General features: G+C 35.2%; 2 protein-coding genes across 4 annotated transcripts; one reads left to right on the top strand and one right to left on the bottom strand.

The window, feature by feature from the left end:
- Window positions 1-1,207: 1,207 nt before the first annotated feature.
- On the bottom strand, window positions 1,208-18,117 carry LOC136799458 (glyoxal reductase-like). 3 transcript variants are annotated; one of them, XM_067056169.1, is made up of 9 exons: window positions 16,408-18,117; window positions 15,939-16,028; window positions 15,620-15,730; window positions 15,105-15,293; window positions 14,634-14,725; window positions 14,022-14,120; window positions 13,624-13,717; window positions 13,246-13,402; window positions 1,208-1,294 (listed from the first exon to the last, which is right to left on the bottom strand). In XM_067056169.1, exons 1-8 carry the CDS (start codon window positions 16,448-16,450, stop codon window positions 13,257-13,259), a joined length of 864 nt encoding a protein of 287 aa, XP_066912270.1. In that variant the 5' UTR covers window positions 16,451-18,117; the 3' UTR covers window positions 1,208-1,294; window positions 13,246-13,256. The 3 variants fall into 3 exon arrangements, with proteins under 3 accessions (XP_066912270.1, XP_066912268.1, XP_066912267.1); XM_067056167.1 differs by lacking the exon at window positions 1,208-1,294 and adding an exon at window positions 9,889-11,153; XM_067056166.1 differs by lacking the exons at window positions 1,208-1,294; window positions 13,246-13,402; window positions 13,624-13,717; ... (4 more) ...; window positions 15,939-16,028; window positions 16,408-18,117 and adding exons at window positions 9,889-11,153; window positions 11,491-11,555.
- LOC136799457 (semaphorin-5A-like) lies at window positions 2,388-9,658 on the top strand. Its single transcript, XM_067056165.1, has 12 exons — window positions 2,388-2,589; window positions 3,152-3,239; window positions 3,503-4,152; window positions 4,479-4,672; window positions 4,999-5,171; window positions 5,379-5,452; window positions 5,621-5,739; window positions 6,279-6,361; window positions 6,902-7,026; window positions 7,394-7,537; window positions 7,932-8,147; window positions 8,391-9,658. The coding sequence occupies exons 1-12, from the start codon at window positions 2,478-2,480 to the stop codon at window positions 9,044-9,046; spliced, it is 2,634 nt and encodes an 877-aa protein (XP_066912266.1). The 5' UTR covers window positions 2,388-2,477; the 3' UTR covers window positions 9,047-9,658.
- Window positions 18,118-22,669: the final 4,552 nt, after the last annotated feature.

Here is a 22,669-nt window from a genome sequence, read left to right as displayed (position 1 = left end):
TTGTTGCTGCTGTGTAGGATCGTATAGTAGTTCATGTACTGTGCAAATTTTTTGCAATGAAAAATTTTGTTTGGAGGTGGCATTGAGTGTTATTATGTAACAAAAACCACCAAACAGAGCAGTCAAGTCAAACTATGACAGAAAACTGGGAAAATTATTTTAAGTCGTATTATTTATGATAAAAGATGACCTTTTATGTTTTATTCTTTCTTTAGTCAATGAAATTATGAAAGTAATACGACATTCATTAAAGAGATGATCACATGCTAAACTATAAAACATTGACCTAAATTCGTATAGAGAAAGACGAATTTAATCATATTAAAGTCTCCTTTCAAAAATGAGGCCTTCTTTGAAGGAGAAAGACATGATATGGAAAAAATGGAAAGAATGTAAAAATAGAGGAAAATTTCATCAAAATGATTTCTTTCTTTGGTTAGAGCTTGAGATCGGTTTTATTTCTTTCGCTTCTTTAAAAGGAATTTTTGAAGCTCCTGATTAGGAAAACCGAGATATGTTTTAGCTGCTCCTTTTGACTTTTACCCTTCCTATGATTGGCTGTCTGGCCGTATATAATAAGATTGGGCCATTGAGAAGTTTTAGTTTTAGTTTTAACCGTTTTAACGACGGTTTTGTCGTTAAATTAAAGGGACTAGTTAAGTAGTCAGAAGCGTGCAAAACAACAGATTTGTCATCCTTCAAACATTTATAGTTGTAAACTGAGCGCCTTGACCAAGAAGTGAAGACAATCCCTTTAAAGAGAGGTTAATTTTACAACTGTGTTATTTATATAGGGCAAAATTGGAGCATTTCAGTTTTAATATTAAAAAATTGAGATGACTTCATTTGATTCATTAACGTATCAAGTTCCAAAAAAGATTATTACCTTTCAAAAGGGTTGGTTACTTGATACAAGTAATGAAGTGTGGGGGACGAGGAAGGCTCGTGCGTTTTGCTAATCGCTTTTTTACACAGGCATCGTGTCTCTGACGAGATAAATCATTTTAAATTAACACGGTAAGGCAATACGTGTAGGCTTTTGATCGTTATTGTATTTTGGCGTAAAGATGGTTAAAATTTCTCACAAAACTATGGGTCGACCAGTTGCTCATTCGTTCGTCAAGAAAGGGTTAATTCAACATAGTAAGAGGACAATTCGTGTAGGCTTTTGACCATTAAAAAGGATTGTAAAGAAGAAAGAAGGTACCTGAGGTTCAGTGTTTGATGATTGTATCGTCTTCGAAAAGTTCTATTTGCTTTCCTTCTTCCCCAAAAAAGTTGTCGCCAGACGTGTCTAAGGAATAAGATTAAATTATGAATCATTTTCAACAAAGTGTCTTTTGTCTTTCCTTGCATTGAAACTAAACACCTTGCTTCTTTCAACACCCAAACAAAGAACATAGAAATATAATTTCACATTTTTATTCGAGATTTCAATATAAATAGATCTGGTTGCTATATGAGCCTTGGTGTGAAATTATTTCTTTTTAAAAATAATATTTTTTCTCTGCTTTGTAAGGTTGTTTCCTAAGGGCGAAGTGCTTTTTTAAATGTTTGGTCTATCATTCCAGACGTGAAAAATTAAAAGAAACTTAAAACAAAATAAAGGAATTATTTGAAGAATGGATTATACAAAATAATACTCTTGAAACTCATTATCTGTATCAGTACTGATAATCTTAGTTGAAACAGACAAGAAGTTAAAGGATAATGTAAGCAAAAAGTATATTTTACAAGTATATCCTGCAGAGAGTTTGAGATTTCTATTAGCTGGTACAACAATTCAGACTTTGGTACAGATTGATAAAACATGAATTTCGTAACAGGATGTGAGATTTAAATTAAATTTCTGTTCTCCGTCGACAGAAATTAATTAATTTTGGTGAAGGTTGCATAGACTGTGTATAGTGAATATGGAATCGACGTGCTGTGTTATTGAGCACAAAAAACCTAAACATCAGAGCTTATTAATAAGGACAAGATGCAGTGATTAAGAGAAGAGAATTGTTTGAGTGTATCGGAAATAAGGAGTACTGTCATGTGTTGTAGAACACAGTTCCTGGTTTTAACGACTTGCTAGGTTTATCTCATCGTCATTAAGGATTTCTTGAAGTGGAAGTTGAGTTGACGGATATAGTACCGAGACAACATATCATGATTTCAAACCTACGTGGTTCAATTTTCTTGTCATTCATTCACAAGAAATATTGAAGGAAAGTCCGTTCGGATATTTTGAAAGATTATTTTTCATACTAAATTATATTTTGAGCTGTATTTGCTTTTCCAAATGAGTGTATTTTCCTAAATCTTTTCCTCATGTTTTGTTTATAACTTTACCGATTAGTCATATTTCTACTATACTATGATTAAAAATAATGTTTGCTTTTGTTTTCATTTAGAAGGATACCAAGAGAAATTAACATGAAATTAAGAGTTTAAAAACAACGCAATATAGAGTTTATAATTTTTTATTCAAGATGGAGGTTTTTGTATTTTTATTGTTGACATGTGTTCAATGTTTATTGGTATTTGGTGATGTCTGTATTCCTGCCAAACATCGAAAATTTACCAAGGAGGATTTAAAAAGAGGTAAGGTCTTTCTCAGTTTTTGTTATACTAGCATTAAGGGCTTTTCGTTTTTTCCTCAAAAGGTCTAGCTAAAACTAGAGACGATGTTCTTAACTTTTCTGAGTTTTAAGCCTAAAAATGTTCTTAACATGTTCTTATTTTCTCCATTTTCTGAGCATTTTTGTCCATTTTTCTAAGGAATTGGGTGTTTTGGAGTCCACAAAGCCTAAAAATGTTCTTAACTTGTTCTTAAGATTTTGGCCATCGAAGCCTTATATTCTTATTTAGTTTGTTATTATAAAAAACGTGTAGTCAGGGTCAGTTCAGAGTTGGCCGAAGATTTAATCCAATTTAAATCCAAAGGTCAGACATGAACCTTGTTGATTGCATTCTCAGGTCTTTCATTTGAAACGTATTATGTTTTTACACTAACCCACACGAAAAGTAATTTTAGACTGTCACAATTAATTGTTTTGTCAGATGTTATTTTCATGCTTCAACAAAAACCTAAAGTGCCCCTACATTACATAATAAGAATAAAAGGTCAACGTTATTTTACATCCATCCATCATTTTTTTTCTAGATTTCAACACGAAAGAAATTTCAAAGAGTTCAGCATTCCAATCGATCGTGACCAACGAAAAAACAAATAAACTATACACCGGAGGGAGGTATGTTGTTGTTGTTGTTGCTGTTGTTGATTTTTTCTTTCTTTCGTGAAGAAGAGATACCTGTTGATGGCAACTGATAGATTCGTGAGATAGGCCTTCCCCAAACAAATCATAGTGGAGCTTCTCTCGTCTCACGAATATAAATCCCAACAATCGCAACTCAAAATGGAGTGCTCGCTAAAAACATAGCCATCAATGATTTCCATTCCAATTCATACTAAAAGTTGATATCCTTGACCAACATTTTTTCTACCAACTTTTAGAAACTCCATCACCGTGCTGGACGGAACAAATCTCAATAATATATCTCATATATCATGGAAAGTCGACAACGAACGATGTTTAAGTGAAGGGTTGGTACCCAAAGAATATTGCAATAATCACGTGACATTAATCAATTTGTACAAAGACAAAATCGTTGCTTGTGGTACTGGCTCTACGAGGCCGGTGTATAGAGTATTCTCACAAGACAGTTTAAACGTGACAAGAGAAGGAAACCGACTTTGTGCTTCACCGAATCCTGAGCATCGAGTCATCGGTCAAATCACTTCTCTCGGAGAAATGATTGTAGCGACGTATAAAGATCAGAAAGGACGAGATTCAGAGGTCCATGGTAGTTTTATGCCAGAAAAATTACCAGTATACAGAGCGAAACTAAAGACTGGTGCCGATGACGTCAAACCAAGTGCCGAGTTCATCAAAAGTTTCTACATCGGGAATAGCGTTTATAAATTCTTTATTGAAGAAGCTGAGGAAAATGGGAACCAACAAACGCCCACCGTTGGGCGGTTTTGCCAAACTGATAATGGCGGACCTAGCTTCATTTCCAACAGATTATGGACAACGTTCAGGAAAGCTCGTTTGAATTGCTTTTACAATCGTGCAGATAACAAAATGGTGTTCAGACATCTAGGTAAGCGGTCTTTTTCATGGCGAAAAAGGTGTATTAAAAAACAAAACTCGAAGGAAACAGAACTAGGATCTTTAGGTGGACAGTTACTAAACTCAAAGATACCAGGAAGAATCTTATGTTTAGAGAAGGAAATATTTTTGAAATTTAAAATAAGCGATCCACATGCAGTTCGTATATAATTTAAAGAAAGTTAAGCCAAACCTTCTTAAGATCAAAAAAGTCTTACTTCAAAACCTAATACCATCAATTTAACCATTTTTCTCAGCCCTATACTACAGACATAAATAAAACAAGCACTAGGTTATGAATATCATCTCTTGTTTTAGTTGATGTCGACTATGACGCAACCAAGAAGATCTTCTATGCTATCTACACCATGACAAAACATGAAAGTTTAGCATCCACTATCTGCACCTTCAAATTTGAAGACTTGGAAGAAGCTTTCTCTGGTAACTTCCTGGCAAAGAATGAGAATAACAAGGAATGGAATGAAATTCAAAATCCAAAAATCTTCAATGGGGTAAGAAGAATGAAATCATTCCCGCTGTCCATTTAAAAATAGGACAGCTTTGTAAATCCTTCTTGGTAGGTTTGTATAAGACAATACGCCTTTTCGAACGTAGCCGCCAATTGCTGCCGTGGGCATCTTTTTGTCCGTTTTACCACCCTAAAACCGTCCCAGTCCTTTTTTTGCACCTATAGACAATAGAAAAAGGTGTCAAAAAAGGATTGGATCGAGTTTAGAGGGATAATTAAATAATTAAGAGGCATGCGCCTGACCGCGCGAGTACGGTCGGAAAGGTGGAATTTTCGTACATAAAATAACTAAATAACATCTCGTTTCAGTGCAAAGTAAACAGAACGAAATTGTCATCTTCGATCAATCCAACTTCGCCTGGCAAAGAACCGACCAACAGTCTAAACCTGGAATCTTCAATGTTCGTCTCATCACATCGAATCATGGCTAAGACAATCTCAACTCAACCAGACATCTTTCAATACATGAAACCAGTGACCAGGTATTTATGAATGAAAGAAGTATTTGAGTCACTCTCAGAAACGGGAAATAACTGAGAAACCAAAAAAGGGGTGTTATAGTAGCCTCATCTTTTTCACATCTTTCATCCTCTTCTCCTAAATTCTCACTAGTTCCAGCATAGATTTCATTTCAGATCTACAGTCATCAACCAATTGGATTGTGTAAACTTTTTTTTCGTTTGTTTCAGATTTTCCAAGATCGCCATCGACCAATTTTCAGGAGAAAACAAAGCACAAGAAACCCTTCTCAATATCATTGATGGTAAGTAGATATTTTTAAAATTGTCTGGAAATGTCTTCGCTCATAAACAAATCTTCCTTCCTTGCCAAGTTATTAGAAATATTATGTACTATACATCTCGCAATCATTTCGTGTGTGTAATTAGCAAGGGCAACTTTAAACAGGATGCTTTCATTTTCTGTTTCACAGACCAAGGAAACATTTTCACATTACACGCCAACTTGGGGAACACAAAAGAATCATGTATCATTGAAGAAATTGCAACTGGAATGGAGAATCCAAAGATTTTCCAAATGAACCATAAAGAGGTAAGTGAATAACTTTCACTGCATTCCAAGTGCTGTTGAATATTAAGATACAGACCACCACTCGGTAGCCCACACTGCTCGGTAAAAAAGTGATTTCTAACATCTCCATTTCGAGGTTGGACGGAAAATCTTTTTAAATACTTAATACTTTAAATCCTTACTCCAGATATAGTCTTCAGTAGAATTTCAACAAGATAATCAAGAACAAGTCCATTCCTGGCTTTACTCACTTTTTTGTCTATCTATTATCTTGTTTACTAGTAAGCCAGCATCTATCTATACAGATATAGTTTACTGATAAAGTATAGTTGACTTTCGCTTATTCGAACTCGAATGGGAAATCTAATTTGTTCGAATTACAGAGAGATTCGAAATATAACTCATTAACTGGGATTCAAAAAGAGTTCGAATTATAGAAAGATTTGGATAATAGACGTTTGAATCAACGAGTCCACTGAATCCCTTCAAGCAGAGTCAATATTTTGAACAAAGTGTTTCTACTTCGTGAATATGACATGCTTCTTCTTCTTTTCTTGCAGCGTATGCTATACATCACGACGTCAGATGGTAGCCGACTGATGACGTATAATGTTGATAGCTGTGCAAGATACAATGGTAAAAGGTAAGTTGGAAAAGGGATCCGTTAGACAGTCCCTGGGGATAAATGTTTGATGGCCAGCAGTAATGAATATGTTCGAGCAAGGAAAAAATCACAGTCACTTCTTGACCAATGTAACTGACTGATAATGAGAGTGTTTCTGTTGATATGTTGATTAACTATATTTAATATTGCATCAGGCAAAAAAAACTTGCAAAATCAGCATAGAGATTTCTTCTTTTAAGTGTTAGATTCTCCTACGTCAAAATTGATCTAAATAAAACAATTATTGTTGAGAGTGGTTCAGGAGTTTGGTTCCCTGATGCTATGTGAATGTGAATGATTCAGGCCTTGGTTAAAGTTAACTTTATTTACTCATCTTAAATGTTTGGGACGAGATGGAGTTTTTACAAACTCTTATTTGATTTGGTTGGTCGTTAACCAGTAATAAAACAATCTTTTTACTTTTTCTAAAGAACGCGTCATTTTTATTACATCAAATGACTAATTATTATAGTATCTTATAAAAACTCCATCTCATCTGAAATGTTTCTCTTTCTACAGTGACTGTATCAGTGCACACAACCCCAGATGCGGATGGAACATGCAAACATCGCAATGTCTTTCTGTCAGAAGTAGCGGGAATGAAACTTTATTGCAAGATCTCAACAAATGTCCAAACAGACTGGGTAAGAAACGAATTTGTGGAATTTGTAGGGCAACCAAAGGGGTGAATCGTCTGAAACAAGTGAAAAGGAACTTTCTCGATAGAAAATAGCACACAAATACTATTATATCGAACTCTTCCTCTAGAGTATCTATATTTCGTATTTGTTTATTACTCTTTGAACCTAGTCGGAAACATGGTGAGCAGCTCGAGAGAAGAGCATAATGTTAAAATTCAGAGATCGCATTTATTAGACTAATACTAAACTAGCATAAACTGAAAAGATTCATTTTTGACTGAAGCCTGTCTGAAGTCAGAAATGACTCAACGACAAGATGAAAAAAAAACTTTGTTATGAAACTAAAAGACAATAATTTTCATCATTTCAGACATCTTCAGCGCGTGGTCTTCATGGAAAGCTCAAGAACAAGAAGGAGGTCAAGAAAAATATTGTTTAGTTCGTCACCGGCAATGTCATTCGTGTGATCTTAAACTTTGTGACGTTGCTTCTACCGAAGTCATCAACTGCACAGGTTGGTAAACTTATGCTCGAGAATCTTTCAGGTCCTAAACGGATTTTGCACTGCACTGTTACATATGTTTGGTCTTTTGTGTACAATAGAAATCTACACTCACTAAGCAATCACTCTATGACGACATATTATTCGTGATATTCATGACGTAAAACCAAAACAGACTGGGTCTTTGCTACTTACTTTAAATTCAAATCATAAAACTAGTGGCAAACGCCAGACCTTTATGGGTGCTTCCGTACAAAACATTACGTCATAAATATTATGAACAGAACTTTCTACTTGTTTTATAGCCAAGTTTAAACACAATCTTAACTTTAGTTAATTTCCTCAAGTTTTTGTATCTGAGTTATGTAAGTAAAAATCATTCGACATTATTTCTATTCAATTTCAGCAAATGCTGTCACTGACATTGACCGATGGCTGAAAGAAGGTGCAATTGATGGATCGTGGTCATCTTGGCAAGAATGGTCCGAATGTGGAAACCATGTCAAATGTGGAAACGATACTAAGATTCGGTCCCGGCAATGTGAATCACCAAAACCAGCAAATGGAGGTCGTGAATGTATTGGAAGAGATTTCGAATGTACAACGTGTCCGAAAAAGAAAGGTAAACATCTTGTCATGATTTGGATATGTTTATTGGGTCCTAATATAAAAAAATTGCATCATGGGTTTACAAATAACTGCTGAACATTTTTTGAAACCAACTCAATGTTTCTGGAAAACCTACAAACAGGCAGCACTTTGAAAAAACCTTTGTTTAAATATTCATGCCTCAAGCATCTATCAGCAAGCCGTTAAATTCTACTTGAGAATTCAAACTAATTACCACGTGATTTAATCTCTTTAGAAATCATCAACATCATATGGACCCAGTGGTCAAAATGGAGCAATTGCCCTGACAAATCGGTCAAATATGAAACACGTGCCCGAACATGTAGTAAGCCCGGACAGTGTAACGGTAAAGATACCGAAAAACGAGATTGCCCGGAAGAGGGTGTGGCATTTGGTGAATGGTCGAATTGTAGTTGCATGCAGAAAGTACAACATCGTTGTCCAAAATCCATTGTTGGGTGTGGCACGAACTGTCCGCGAATGGAGCTCTGCCAATATCAGACTTGTGAGCCTAAAGGATGTCCTACAGAGAAGCCACCGATAGGAGTGGATGAAAGTGTGAAAAATAATTCCACTAAAAATGAAACTTCGCCATCAGACGGTGGCAAAAACTCTACAGAATATATTGAAGTAGTTCCATTAACACCTGCTCCGAATACAGGTCCAATGGATAGTGTCTGCAAAGACGGGTACACTTTCCAACTTGTCGAACTTATAAGTATTGGAGTTGGCATCATAGCTAGTTGCTTTGTAATTGTATTGACTATTGTCTTCTTAATGATCAGGCGCGATCGTAAGAAGAATAATTATTCACCGAACCCAGTAAGGAAAACTAAATCACAACCTTTGTTGAATGAAGATGAAACCGATACCCTGGAATCGAACGCTTGAGAGAGATGGACGGAAGGTGAAGTGGTGCAGGTCAAAGCACCGATAGACAAGGTGGAGATTCCAAACGATGACGTCGAACGACGAAAACCCAGCGAAAACCGTTGCTTGGTAACAGCGATTAAAATGTCTAATACCATAGACAGCGTTGTTATTGATAATAGAAAACACTCGAATCCTAAGCTCGCATTCAAATTTTTACACTGTGTGTAACGAATACAGCTATCTGGTACCTTTAATATCTTTGATGGATGAATGAGAAAGAGTAGATGAAAGAAACCTACCAAAAAGGCTGGATTGAGAATACTAAGCTCTATGCTATACTCCTATCACAGTCTAATAAATGAGACATACATTCTTCGAAGCTTTCCACATGCAAATGCAGACGTCCTTGGCAGCTTCCACAATGGTATGCGATGGCGTGACGAAACAACTTTGTCCAACATCAATGAAAAAGAAAATACATTATTGTTTGGTTAGTGAGTCCTAAAGGGAAATCAGATACAATTTTTAAAGAAATTTTTTTGACCAACCAAGTTTTCTTTTTGTACAGTTTTTTTAAACGAGATGTATTTATTTAATTTTTATTGCCAAAATATTGGAAAATGGATCAAAGACTATTCTCGTCATAATTTTAATTTCCTTATTTTCGAAATCTTATGTCCGAGCTGTCCATTTCTTACTCCTTTTGGGCAACCAAAGAATCAATCGATTAAAACTATCAAAAGGATTTAGGAGGAGTTTCGCCTTAACTTTTTTGTTTGAAAAGGAAGAACTATTGTCGAAATGTTTACTTCATATCTTAATGGTTTTGATACAAGACTGATAAAGTCTACAACTCAAGGTTGATTTGTTTTCATAGAATTTTTCTTTTGCCAATGATAAAAATTTCACTTATATACAATTTCTTTAAAAATTTAGAAAACATTAAAACAAACTAGCAATAATTCCAATCTTGGTGTTCTTTTGGTCGACACCTTGCTGGACAAAGTTCTGGTCTAAATTCTCCACAATTTCGGACACAACCAACAAAATGATCCTTTCTTTGGGTTGGAAAAGGTTTAGCATCAAAGTAGACTTCACAGAAATAAGAATCATGTTGTAGAGCCTTTGATCGAAGTTTATTCCAAATGACATTCGTTAAGATAGGTTGATCATCACGAGTAGAAATATCAACTTCAAGTTTTGTATTCGATTTATCTAGAATCTGATTAAAGAATTGAGCGCCTAACGGTTGACTGGCGGTGGGGCGGAAGCACCAAAGACCACCCATGATAGCAAGCATGTGCGATTTTCTATCTCGCATTACGTGTAGTAGACGATCACTTGATAGCCATTCTTTGACCGCGTCTCCACCACGTTGAAGAAGCGGAGAGTCAAGATCACGGGAACAAAATACTTCAACAGTCTTATCTGCCATTGGGAGAAACCGCCATACGGTTCCGATGTGTGCTGATAAATCACCGAAATGTGGAACTCGCCTGATATCACAGAACCGGACCTTCGGACATTGATTTTTAATGCGGGAACGTGTCTTTTCTGATAACTTCCCATCATGGTAGACGCGTATAGTGAATAAGTTATATGGATAAATATTTATTGACTCGTTATGTACCATGTTTATAAATCTACTCAAACTCTCCGCTTTCTCTCCAAAGATACTATACGATAATATCAGTTTAGATTCTGCTCTCTGATCGTCACAAAGAGGTCCATGTATTTTTACTGATCTCTCAGTGTTCAAACGTTCCGTGTCTTTCTCTTTTTTCAAGATCCTATCTTGTGTTTGGAGGTAAGATAACACGTGCTCATGAACATCAAACTTATGGTTGAAACTTTTGAGAATCTGTTTCTGCGTTTCGTTGTTTTTCGTGTCGATATTTCTAATCTGCTTGGAGAGATCTCGTAAATTATCCACCAATGATAGAAGTGTTAGATGATCTGCAGACATCATTTGATGGAAATTTTTCATTTTATGATGCGTCCGCGCGGCCACTTCACGTCCACTCGCTATGACAATGTAGACGAGAACGAAAACGAGAGTTGCTAGGCAGAAAACGCAGAATAGTAGTCGATTCAATCGCATCTTTTTGGTGTTGTTTTTGATGCGCTAAAAATGAAGAATGGATACTTTATGATTAAATTGTCATCCAATTTTTGAATTTCCTCAAGCAAACTCGTGCACAATTTTTCTTGTGACAATGATCTCTAAAGTTTTTAGCAGATTTAAGGTCGTTTTATTTTTTGAAAGATTTTGTGTCAGCTGGCCGAATGTGAAGTGTGTATAAAGCACTCTTTGAACTTCTTTGAAAAACACCCACTAAAATCAATCTAATTATGTGCATTAATTGTTTCGGAGCTAATTGCGGCGAGTTCCACGTAACAATGAGACTGACAGTTAAACTGGAAAATTTTTTTTTAAAGAACAACAATTAAAGAATACCCACTTTATAATCTGGACACTGGAGAATCTTATCTAATCTTTTTTTGTTTTTAACCAGTTAAAATAAAAAAAAAACGAATAAAAAGCGAATTCACTCAACAGATTACTCAACGTAAAAAACAGTTACTCCAGCTTTCAAGACGAAAAATGTAGCGATTGAAACATAAATTGTGAAGGGGATTGAAAGCATTTGAATTTAGTTTGAATAGAATGAATCAAAATGAGTAAATCAAGAATTGAACCAACATTCAATTTCAATGAAGTTTTATTGAATAATTTATAACACTTTGAATTCTTCTGCACTCGTAATTTGTTTGATTAATCTACGATTTTGATACCATCATTCTTCGTGTTTTAAGCACAACTTTATGTCCGAAAACACTGCATTTTAATAGCGCTACATTCACTAAGATGTCGAGAGTAGAAAATTGTAAACTGCCCTGTCAAAAATAATAGGTAATGAATCTCCATAGTCTCAGACGTATAAATATTGTGGCTTAAAATCAAATTATCCGCGACAAAACAAAGCTCATTTGTCTATTAACAAAATCTCAATATACATGCATATCTTTTACAATTCTCTACGCTTTTAAATCTGATTCTTGGTCGCTGAATCCCAAGAAAAATGATCACATTGTGATGACGTAACAAATATTTAACGCAACGACGAGAATAAATTCGTATCACCAAAGTTTTATTGAACACGGAAAACTTTATCTAGCCCCAAGATCAATTCTTTTACTTCCCCATATTGCGTGAGAGCATCTCTTCTTGAAACTGAAATTGCAATACTAAACTGCATTACTAAGAAAGATCATCCGATGGCCTAAGTATATGAAAGCCACAGATGATCATACTCCCAGTCCAATAACAAAATCTAAGCTTGAAAAAAGGTCGAGATAGCCTTCGAAGAAAACACAGATTGGCAGATGAATGTACAGAAAAGAGAGTTTTATGATTTCTAAAAACACTGTGCAAATAGTTAAACCACTGTTACACATGCTGGTTGAAATAATTGACTTGCTCAATGGGTGGCATGAATGGGAGGAGTGACCTTTTGAGCAAACCATTGTCAATGTTTATAAATATCAAAGTATCTTCATGCAGTGACAGCGGTAGGCTCAAAAGCCATTAAACAAACTTTAAGTATAAGAACTGACAAGCCTTAATTGTGTTTGAAAATATTAAACCTATATCATCATGTATGTAACTACATAGACAATTTAAATATATTCATATCTTAAGTTTGTTTTCTAGGACCTTGCTACAAAAAATAACAGTTGCTGAAACTTATACTATAAATTCTACGATATTTTTAAAAAGGGGGTTGTGCGCCTATGTATTTATGAAAGGCTTTAGAGAGTGTCTTTAATAATAAAATCTGTAATTATTAAAATGTTTCTAAGAAACAGTTGGACTGCTGTTTTAAGGGCTTGGAAACCACATGGAAAGCATGTCTATATGCTGTGTGATATATTATAAACGTTTCGCATGGTCTTTTTGGTATAACTCAACAAAACGAAATCAGCGAATGTTGCAAATGTATGGGAGAATGACTTTTACGGCTTTGTAAATCAAATATAACAAGAAATAAATCATAAAGTTTTTTACGATAAATTCAATTTGCTATTCAGCGCACTATAACTATTGACAGAAGCCCAGTGATGGTTTGTTTCCGTTGGGGAATAGAGGGGACAGCCAATAATCAATCATTGAGACCCAATACAAAACTATTAATGCCCCTCAAACTGTTCCCTACCTCCACCACCATTACTTGATTTTGTTCGGATCCCAACAATAATGTGTCCCACAATGCAATGCGCTTAGTTTTTCCATATCTTGAGGGTCCAAGTGGATCGATGATAAATAGAAGTTGCTTCGAATGTGTTCTGCTTTCGTTGACTTCGGAAGAACACCTAGAAAAAAGGATATATTGTTCCGTTCATACCAGAGATAAATATTTTTTTTTAGTGATTATACTTTGGGAATTCCAAAGTTCTTTTATAAAAAGTGTTTCAAAAATCTACATTTGGAAGAGATCTCTATATTGTGCAGGAAAATCAGTATTTCTTATAGAACACGTTTTAAGCCCTCTCGACAGAGTAGGGAATACTCCCTTTTTAAAGCGATAACCTACCGACAGACTGTTGTGTAGCCCACTTCAATAAGATTTGAGCGTTCGTGCAATTTTTCATGTCAGCCACTTCACTCACAATTTCGTTGTTTAAAAGCTGTAAGAAATGAAGAAGGGAATATCATGTCCAAGCCGTGTAAAGAACAAGCTCCCTTTCCTATTTATCGCAGACTTTTGGAACATAGGCGGTTTTAGACCCTGTCGAACCTATCAGATGTAGAGAATTGTAATTGCTTTTTAACGAGCGTTGCACTCCTTCGCATGTTTCCGACGTACTTGTTCTATTGTCTTAAATCCGCCAGTCCTGAGACTCGACCAGTACAGTACAGCAAACAGTTGAAATTGAGCTCATTATCAAAACATTAATCCAGACAATACGACAAAAAAATTAGAAATTTTACCTGGCCTGTACCAAGAGAGGAATAAGCTTGCAGGAAAATATTGTTCTGTTGACAAAAATTCAACAGCTCTTTTTGATAAAGTACAGGGTGGAACTCCACCTAAACAAAATGGAAATTTAGTATCGTAGAACGATAAACTTGGTATACATTCACTCACCATCTGGATAAGGCTATCACTGTGTTTTACTAACATCCTTCCGATTGGTAGTGTGAAGGTTTCAATCACAGACTTGGACCGCAATGGACTGTGTTTGAATCCCAAGCACTTCCAGGTAGGTTGTTAGCTGATAGACTCTCTACCTTTAAAAATCGTACATGCTGATTCTTCTCTCAAAATGAAGCTTTGGCGAATATGGGCGATTGTAAATCATAAACATGCTTCAGAACTTTCTTTTTAAGTCTTGATTTCGGAAATCTCATTTAAAATATTTTCCTACTAAATCTAAAGATTATTTTCTGATAATTGGATCTGAACATGGTTGAATTTAAACTTTGAAGGGAGATGGTAAGCACTAAATTCATCAACTTTTCGAAAGGAAAAACAAGGTAAAAGGTTCGAAATAAAAAGAGTGAAAGAATGAAATTTCAATATTTTGTGACAAACAAAAAAACCTGGTTAACGACTGGTTTGGTATTCGAAAATTCCATCAGTTCCGTCAAATGATCCATGGTGAAGTTTGACACCCCAATGCTTTTCACGAAACCTGAGCAGTAGAAAAACACAAAAATCGATTACATGTTTTCTTAATAAGAACTAAGTTTATAACAACATTTAAACTGGATAATGAACGAAATTTTAAGACCATCATAAGAGCATGGCTAGCCTCATTTTTCGAGTAGCTTAAAACATATTTCAAAATATCATTTCCTAAAAATCGGTAGGGTCGGTGTCTTGATTTTCCCTGGAAATTACCAAGAAAATAAGCACATCCAGCCTCAGCCAAAATTTAGGTGTTCTAGTAAAAAAACGTGTATTCTAATAGGCATTTGTTAGGACTTCAGATGACTATAAAACCAGTACAATAAAAACTTTATATCAGACACTTGACTTTGAGCACAATAAATCAATGAATAATTTGTAACCTTGTTCTTTGAGATCTTGAAAAGCACGCCATGTTTCTTTTCGATATTCTTTATGCATTTCATCATCGGATTTGAGTTTGTTTTTTCCAGGCCAATGTATGAGATACAAGTCCAAGTAATCAGTCTGCAATTCATTGAGTGTTTTCTTACAGGTGGCTATAGTCGAGTTATATCCCATTTCTTTGGGGGCTTGAAGAGAAAAAGGAATGTAAAGGTTATGTAAAATTTTCTAGGAAGGGGAAAAAGAGATAAGATCAACGTTTTATTACTAAGTTACATGCAAATGCTGTGTGAAATTGGTGATTATGTAGACTGGAGTCTTTTATTATCTGTGTAATACAGTAATATTGGTGTTATACGGCATTACGATAACTGTTACGGGATAAATATCAGTCTTACGGGATAATATCAGTCTGTGTTCTACAATTTTTCACTTCTATTAAATTTTGCTTGATTTTTCTATACGTCGAATTAGTGGTCTAGCATGCTATACTAATGAAGATGTTGTCCCATACCTAATTTGCTGGTGATAAAAAGATCTTTCCTTGATAGAGAGTGTTTCTCGTATAGACAACTTGTGAGTGCTTCACCGATGTCTTTCTCATTCCTGTAGCAAGACGCTGTATCTAAATGAGAAACATGAATTTCACTGGCTTTTCAGGTATGATATACTAATAACATATAGATTCAACAGTAGTCTATCAAAATTGTATCGAAGACAAGGAGGACAATTTAAAAAAATTTACATTCACACTTGCATTTTTTTCACTTTGGAAATTAGAACTTTTTAAAAGCATAGAAAAAATGTTATTGAGAAAACTTTTGCCATGTTACCAATAAGTCTGTAGCCGGTTTGTAAAGCGACATCCAAAGTTTTTAAAACAGTATCTGGAGCAAGATTGTTTCTCAGCTGAAATGTACCCACTAAAAAGAAGAACATGAAAAGCAAACAAATGAATATATTCTACATATCATATCATGATGAAAAGGTAACCAAAATGTGAAATACATGGAGACGGATATATCTATAGCTATCAGTTAATAGATCCCTGGGCAAAAACTTAGTACAAAAGAGGCTACAGGGTTATGCAAGTATCTTCACAACTTTTAAATTTTCTCAAAATGGGTTGAAAATAACGATGTAATCCATAAAGATCAAAATATCATGAAAATCCTAATAGCAAATTTCTGAAAATTTGAGCTATACAATAAAAATGGTGAAATGTCTTTGCATTGGTTAAAAAAGTTCTTTCTAAAGATTGATTTTCTAATATTGTATATAAATTGTACAGGAAATACTTACAACCAACGAGTGGTATCTCATTTCCATCATTCAACTTCAACATTTTACTGTGATTTTTCTTTTACAAATAATTTAAAGCTCGTTAAACTCTGTTAATGAAAAAAGTCACAACAGAAAAAAACACTACATCTTGAATTTTCTGACTTTGACATTTGACGCTCCACCCTACTATAAAGCATTTTTTTAACATAATTCTTGTAAATTTGAGAAAAAATTGAAATTTTTTTGCTGTAACAGCCCTTTTATTGTAGGAAAAATTGTTAAAATGCTTGTTTATATACCCAAAAACATTACAACATTACTTTAATCATATCAAATCATTTTGCAAAGTTACAAAGAGTTTGAGCAAGTTTTGGAAGAGATATGAAGAATAAACCTCGAAAAAAACCAATTTTTCGGTAAAAAAGCCCCCCCCCCCCCCGGCAGTTTTTTGGGCTGGAATTGGTCAAAAATGCATAAAATTGAAAAAAAATTTTTTTAAATGTCTTCTATCATTATATGGAACAGAAAAAACACCAGGCGAAGAGGATCTGAAGATACCGACTTTTACCCCCTACCCCTAAATTAACTATTGTTTACATCCGTTAAAGAATGCTTTTATCCAATCAAGAGTAGGTTATTTGGGTCTATATCCCATTAGTTTTTTGCACAATTGACGGTGTGGCACGGTATCAAATGCCTCAGCAAAATCGAAATAGGTAATTGCTAATGAAACCATATTGTTTATCTGAAAGGAGTTCCAGGTCGTCAAGATGTTTTGTAATGTGCGCTCGTAAAATTGTTTCCATCAGCTTACAGTACAAACGATCGAAAATAGTCAAACTTACAGGTAGTTGACAGCCAAATTTTGTGCTCCTTTGCTCTTATAAATTGGAGTTACATTCTAATTTCCATTCTTCCGGTATTAAAAGTGCAAGTGATTCTGCGATATAATCTACAAGTTCTTTTAACATTTTTGGATGCATTTCATTTGGACCAAACAATTTGTTGTAATCTAGTTTTAGTAGAGATTCGGAAACAAGATCTTTTGTTATTGGTATTCTTTTGATGAAGCGATCTGTGTGGGACTGGAATTCCGGTAGTTCTCCTTCGGATTCTTTTGTGAAGACACTACAGACACTACATTCCTGCTTTTTCATGGTCTTCATGTCTTAAAGATGAAATTTCATTTGCTGTTTCGAGCAGGGATGAAACCCCACTTGCAGATTTTAGTTTACTTCTATTGTTTCATTAAAACCTCAGTATGCATGCGATGTATCCGGATAAATTCAATATTCAAAACAAGAGCAGTGCGCATATCCTGAAGAGTAGGAGTTTTATGTTCGTAACAATGAAAAATATGACGTAGCCTATCAAAACATTGCATTAAAATAGTGACATTAATGTATAATTATTATGAGTGTGCATTAATTTCTTTTCATCTTTGTTTTGATGCTGGAGTTTTTAACTATTCAACATGACAAGCAAGGTCTATAATGAAATTTTACTGCATCAATAATTTTTTTTTGGAGCTCGAAGGTAAACAGAGCATTGAATTCCCCATTGTCTTAGGTAAGTGTGTGCTAAGGCAAGATATTGCTAGAAATACCCGCCTATCTTTTATGAGAATCATATTGAAACAATGCTAACTATAAGATTTTAAGTGATAAATCAACCTCAAAGAAAGTGAAAGAGGAAGCTCAAGAGGTGAAGAAATTTTACGTTCAATATTGTTGGAGATTCAATTAAGAGATCTGGTGCACCGGTGAATGTCATCTTTAATTTGACAAAACTTAAAACAGTAATGCCATTACTAAAATCCATCTTTGAGAAGCCCTGATACATTGCAGCCAAGAAATCCTCAATCACGCTCACAAGACCTGCGACGAACAGTTTCGAGATGAAGAGATTCAATTCCTGATTGATAACTTTGCGGAAAATGGTTATGATTGTCCGACTTTGAAAAGAATTGCTAAAGAATTCCAAGCACAAGAAGCCGGACCTAACAGACAAACTGACGATGACCAAGAACAATTAAAAATTGTCAAGCTACCTTGGATACCAGGACTGAGCTCCAAATTGAGAAAATCATTTAGAAACGCAGGCTACAGAACTGTTTTCAAAAGTGGTGCGAATCTAAAGTCTTTGTTAACATCCAAAAACAAGAGTCGGCTCCCATCAAAGAACACCAGAGACCAGACTTTAAAGTAACCACACAAGTGAATCAACATAAGAAAAACGTTGAGGGCGAAAAGTGGGGTTTATCTGGTATTACGAATCATGCAAGGATATGTAAAGAGGGACTGAAATGGGATGATGTATCTCTCCTTAAAAGAGAGGAAAATAAATTTGATAGGAAGGTGCAAGAAGCATTGGAGATCCAGTTCCGTGAGACAGCGCCACATAGTAAACATGTTGAACATGTGGTCTCTAGACACGATGATGGTCAGTGTGTGAGGTCTAGGTTCAGGAACCTCCCGGTGCTCCGGAAACGTCCGGAACAAAAAGTGCCGTTTTTTTCGTGCTCCGGAATACCGGAAGATTCTGGAGCACACTTCCGGTGTTCCGGAGCACAATTTTCTGCAATTGGTCTGCACCGGAACTCCGGAACTCCGGAACTCTGGAACGTTCAGGTGCACTTCCGGTGTTCCAGAACAAGATATCCGCGATGTAATTACGATAGCGCTTGCTGCTAATCATGTGAAAACTAACTGCGCACTCGCGTATTAAAAAAGAAAAAGCTAACTCATGGGTAGTGAAACCTCACGTTTTTTTATTTTTTCGAAATTTCGACTAGTGATGCTTTTGAATATAATGTGACAAATTCAATTTCATTAATGGCTGAACCATCATCCTCAAAGACTGTAATATGTTATTAAAACATCTGCATATTTCTTTTAACCATGTTTAAACGGTTTTGTAGAACATGCTAAAAATCACTTGCTCCGGAAAACTCCGGAAGTTTCCGGAGCTCAGGGGGGGGGGTCCTCTAGGTTCAGTGAAGTCAAGTTTGAAGTTATTCTGTATTAGAAAAATGGTTAAAAGCAGTCAAAACGCAATTTACCTTACCTCCTGAGTTTGTCTTTGTTATGCTAAAATATAACAAACCTTTGTCATGCTATCTAATTACAAAAACCTCCAATCGCTACTTCTCCGCCATCTTGTTTCACTTAAAATGCCGTGTTTTTAAAATTCCTCAGCTACATTATATGTACGGAAAAGGTTTTCTCCAGGTTTTTTCAGCCCCAGGATTAAACTACGAGGGCGGTTCCGCCCGCTTATTTTCCTTTCGACGTTGAGCCCCAGGGACACTTAACAATAAAAAAGATTTTAAAATTTATGTTGAAATGCGTATTTTTTTGATCTCGAGTGACTTAGGGCAAGTCTCAAAAACCTAACAGTTTCCCCTAAGTTTTCGCTACCAATAGCAGCCAGATTCAGAGATCCACTTAGGGCTTTAAAGTACCTCCATACCTTAAGGTTTCAGGGCCCGGTTGTTACGTAATTAAATATTAACCTAAAAATTAATTATTAAAGAAATTGTAATCATGACGTCATAATTTGATCGAGTTTAGTGACGTCATGAATCGTATAATCGCTATAATATAAAAAATGCATGTCAAATCTATCCCAAATTTGAACCAAAGATGCATCTAACTGAAATGTAACTTTTTGAAAAAGAATTTTTGGAAAAATTTGATGACGTCAGCAAAAAATTGCATTTTTCAATTTTTTGCATTTTTTGCTGACGTCATCAAAATCTTCAAAAAATTTTTCATTGAAAAGCTTGGCACCATTAAGATGCGTCTTTGGTCCAAATTTGACAAAGATTTGACATGTACTTATAGAGTTAGAGCTAATTTACGATTTATGACGTCATAATTTGATGACGTCACAATTCACACTTTCTTTAATAATTAATTTTTAGGTTAATATTTAATTATGTAACATCGGGTCCTGAAACTTGAAGGTATAGGTCATCTAAAAATCCATAAGTGAATCCCTGAGAATGGGTGCTTTTGGTCGCAGATTCGGGATTTGTGATTTTTAAAAATCTAGACAAGCCCTAACTCACCCGAGATAAATTTAGGCGATACTCAACAAAAAATATGGTGGTTTTAAACAAATCTTTGACAAATTGGCATTTCTTTCTGTTCTAATATATGCGACCGTAGTACAGTGGTAGAGCATCCGGCTACGGTTCGCAAGGTTGTGGGTTCAACCCCCAGCCGGGTCATACCAAAGATTTCCAAAATGGTACTTGATGCCTCTCTGCTTGATGCTAAGCAACTAAAGAGAAGGATCAAGGGTAAGTGGAGAAATCCAGGGAGATAGAGTGGCGCCCTCCCCTACCTTCGGGTAGATAGCTATCGAAAGAGGAGCCTTCGGGTCGCCTCCGACTGCGGTCGCAGACTTACTACTTATATGCAAATCACGTTGAAAAAAGAACATATTTCCGCCTTTAATTTCACTTTCGCTTTCGTGTTACGCGAACCTGATTGGATGAATACCGCTTGCTAACAAATTCTAATTGGCTGTAAGTCTTTAGCTTTGGGATTCTGATTGGATCATTTCCCGCGCCACGGTTGAATTTTAATTGGTTGGAAGTTTCTGAGCGTGAATTCTGATTGGATGAATACCTGAAAAGTAAACAATAGTATGTAAGTGTTTTGCTTATCAAAACCTAAAGATTTCCAGGGGGTTTTATTTACTTTGTATGGCGATATAACTAAGCCTACAAAACACCGAGAAAAAAACCCAACATAGAACAGGTGTATTTTGTAATGTAGAATATGATAGCGTGAAACTTTTTGAAATTCTATGTTGGGATTTTTTCTCAATGCCCCGTAACTATGCCCGGGGTACCCAGACGGTGTCAATCGAACAACTTAGAAAAAAAATCGCAATCGAACGTAATCGAACGCGATCGTATAATTGCGATTCGATTGTCGAATGTAATCGAATCTCAATCGAACGGCCGATTCCTGGGTAATATTCGATTGTGTTCAATTGCGTTCGAGTAAGGTTAGATTGGTTCGATTAATAGTTGACTATGATGTTCCATTGGTTTGATTGCGATTATGTTCGATGCGTTTGATTGCGATTAAATTAAATTGGATCACTCTGTTAGAGCTTTTTAGTGTGGGTGGCCGAGCGTTTATTAAGTATCGTACGAAAGCAAATAAAATCTAAATCAATCGGTTAGTGTAAAACGCAGGTCACAGGTCACAGGTCGCAGGTCACAGGTCACAGGTCAGTGATGACAGGTTAACTCTAATCAATGTCATTGCAGAGGAAAATGTTGGGAAAACACAAAGAATTATCAAAAACATAATTCTCAAGCAATTTCATCCATATAAAACCATTTCAAACATCAAAATTTAACCACGTGCTTTTATCGATCTTTCGCAGTTTGCGCCGTGTATAACGCAGACCAGAAAATATTTGAAACCATATTATACGTATAACAGGTATATTACATATTGTAATGTTTGTAATGTTATATGATGGTTACATTTAATGAAACAAATCGCTCTAAAACTACCTTCTCAGAGAACTCACGAGCTTCTGATTGGTGTAATTTTATATCCAGCCATATTGTTATCATCACATTCGGCATGCTGAATATTTTTGGTGCTTTTCCCTCGTAAGAAATGATATTTTGTAATTCTGTCAATATTTTTGTCAAAAATTGTCATTAAGTCATTAAAATGACAATTGAATAATTAATTAGTTTCATCCTTCTAAAACCACTCTCTTAGGGACCTCACAAGCTTCTGATTGGTGCCGTATTATATCCATTCACACTATCTACATCACATTCAGTATTATAAATATTTTTCGTTTTTTTGTCTGTTCTTGCATCATATTTTATGATTCTGTTAATATTTTTGTCAAAAATTATCATTAAGACATTAAAATAATAACTGAATAATTAATTAGTTCCATCCTTCTAAAACCACTCTCGTAGGGACCTCACAAGCTTCTGATTGGTGCCATTTTATATCCATTCACACCATCCACATCACATTTTGTATAATAAATATTTGTCATGCTTTTGTCTTGTTAGGCATCATATTTTATGATTTTGTCATTATTTTTGTAAGTAAGTGTCACTATGTCAAAACAGGTTGTTATTCTATTCAATTGTCATTTTATAATATCTAAATAGCATGTATTACTTTTTTGTAATTTAATGCGCTACATATGTATTGATGTTATGCTATGTTATGTATATGGTATATGTTATGATCTTTTTTTTTTCCGGTCTGTACTTTGTTGA

The sequence above is a fragment of the Clytia hemisphaerica genome, unplaced genomic scaffold (assembly GCF_902728285.1).
Source record: "Clytia hemisphaerica strain Z4C2 unplaced genomic scaffold, Clytia hemisphaerica genome assembly, whole genome shotgun sequence".
NCBI lineage: Eukaryota > Metazoa > Cnidaria > Hydrozoa > Leptothecata > Clytiidae > Clytia > Clytia hemisphaerica.
The sequence above is the reverse complement of the archived record's forward strand: the minus strand, read 5'-3'. Positions and strand labels throughout refer to the sequence as shown.

Coding starts and splice junctions, on each gene's coding strand:
- LOC136799458 (XM_067056166.1), bottom strand. CDS start 11,129: ATGCGATTGAATCGACTACTATTCTGCGTTTTCTGCCTAGCAACTCTC.
- LOC136799457 (XM_067056165.1), top strand. CDS start 2,478: ATGGAGGTTTTTGTATTTTTATTGTTGACATGTGTTCAATGTTTATTG. Junction 2,590..3,151: donor CAAGGAGGATTTAAAAAGAG/GTAAGGTCTTTC, acceptor TTTTTTTTCTAG/ATTTCAACACGAAAGAAATT. Junction 4,673..4,998: donor ATCCAAAAATCTTCAATGGG/GTAAGAAGAATG, acceptor ATCTCGTTTCAG/TGCAAAGTAAACAGAACGAA.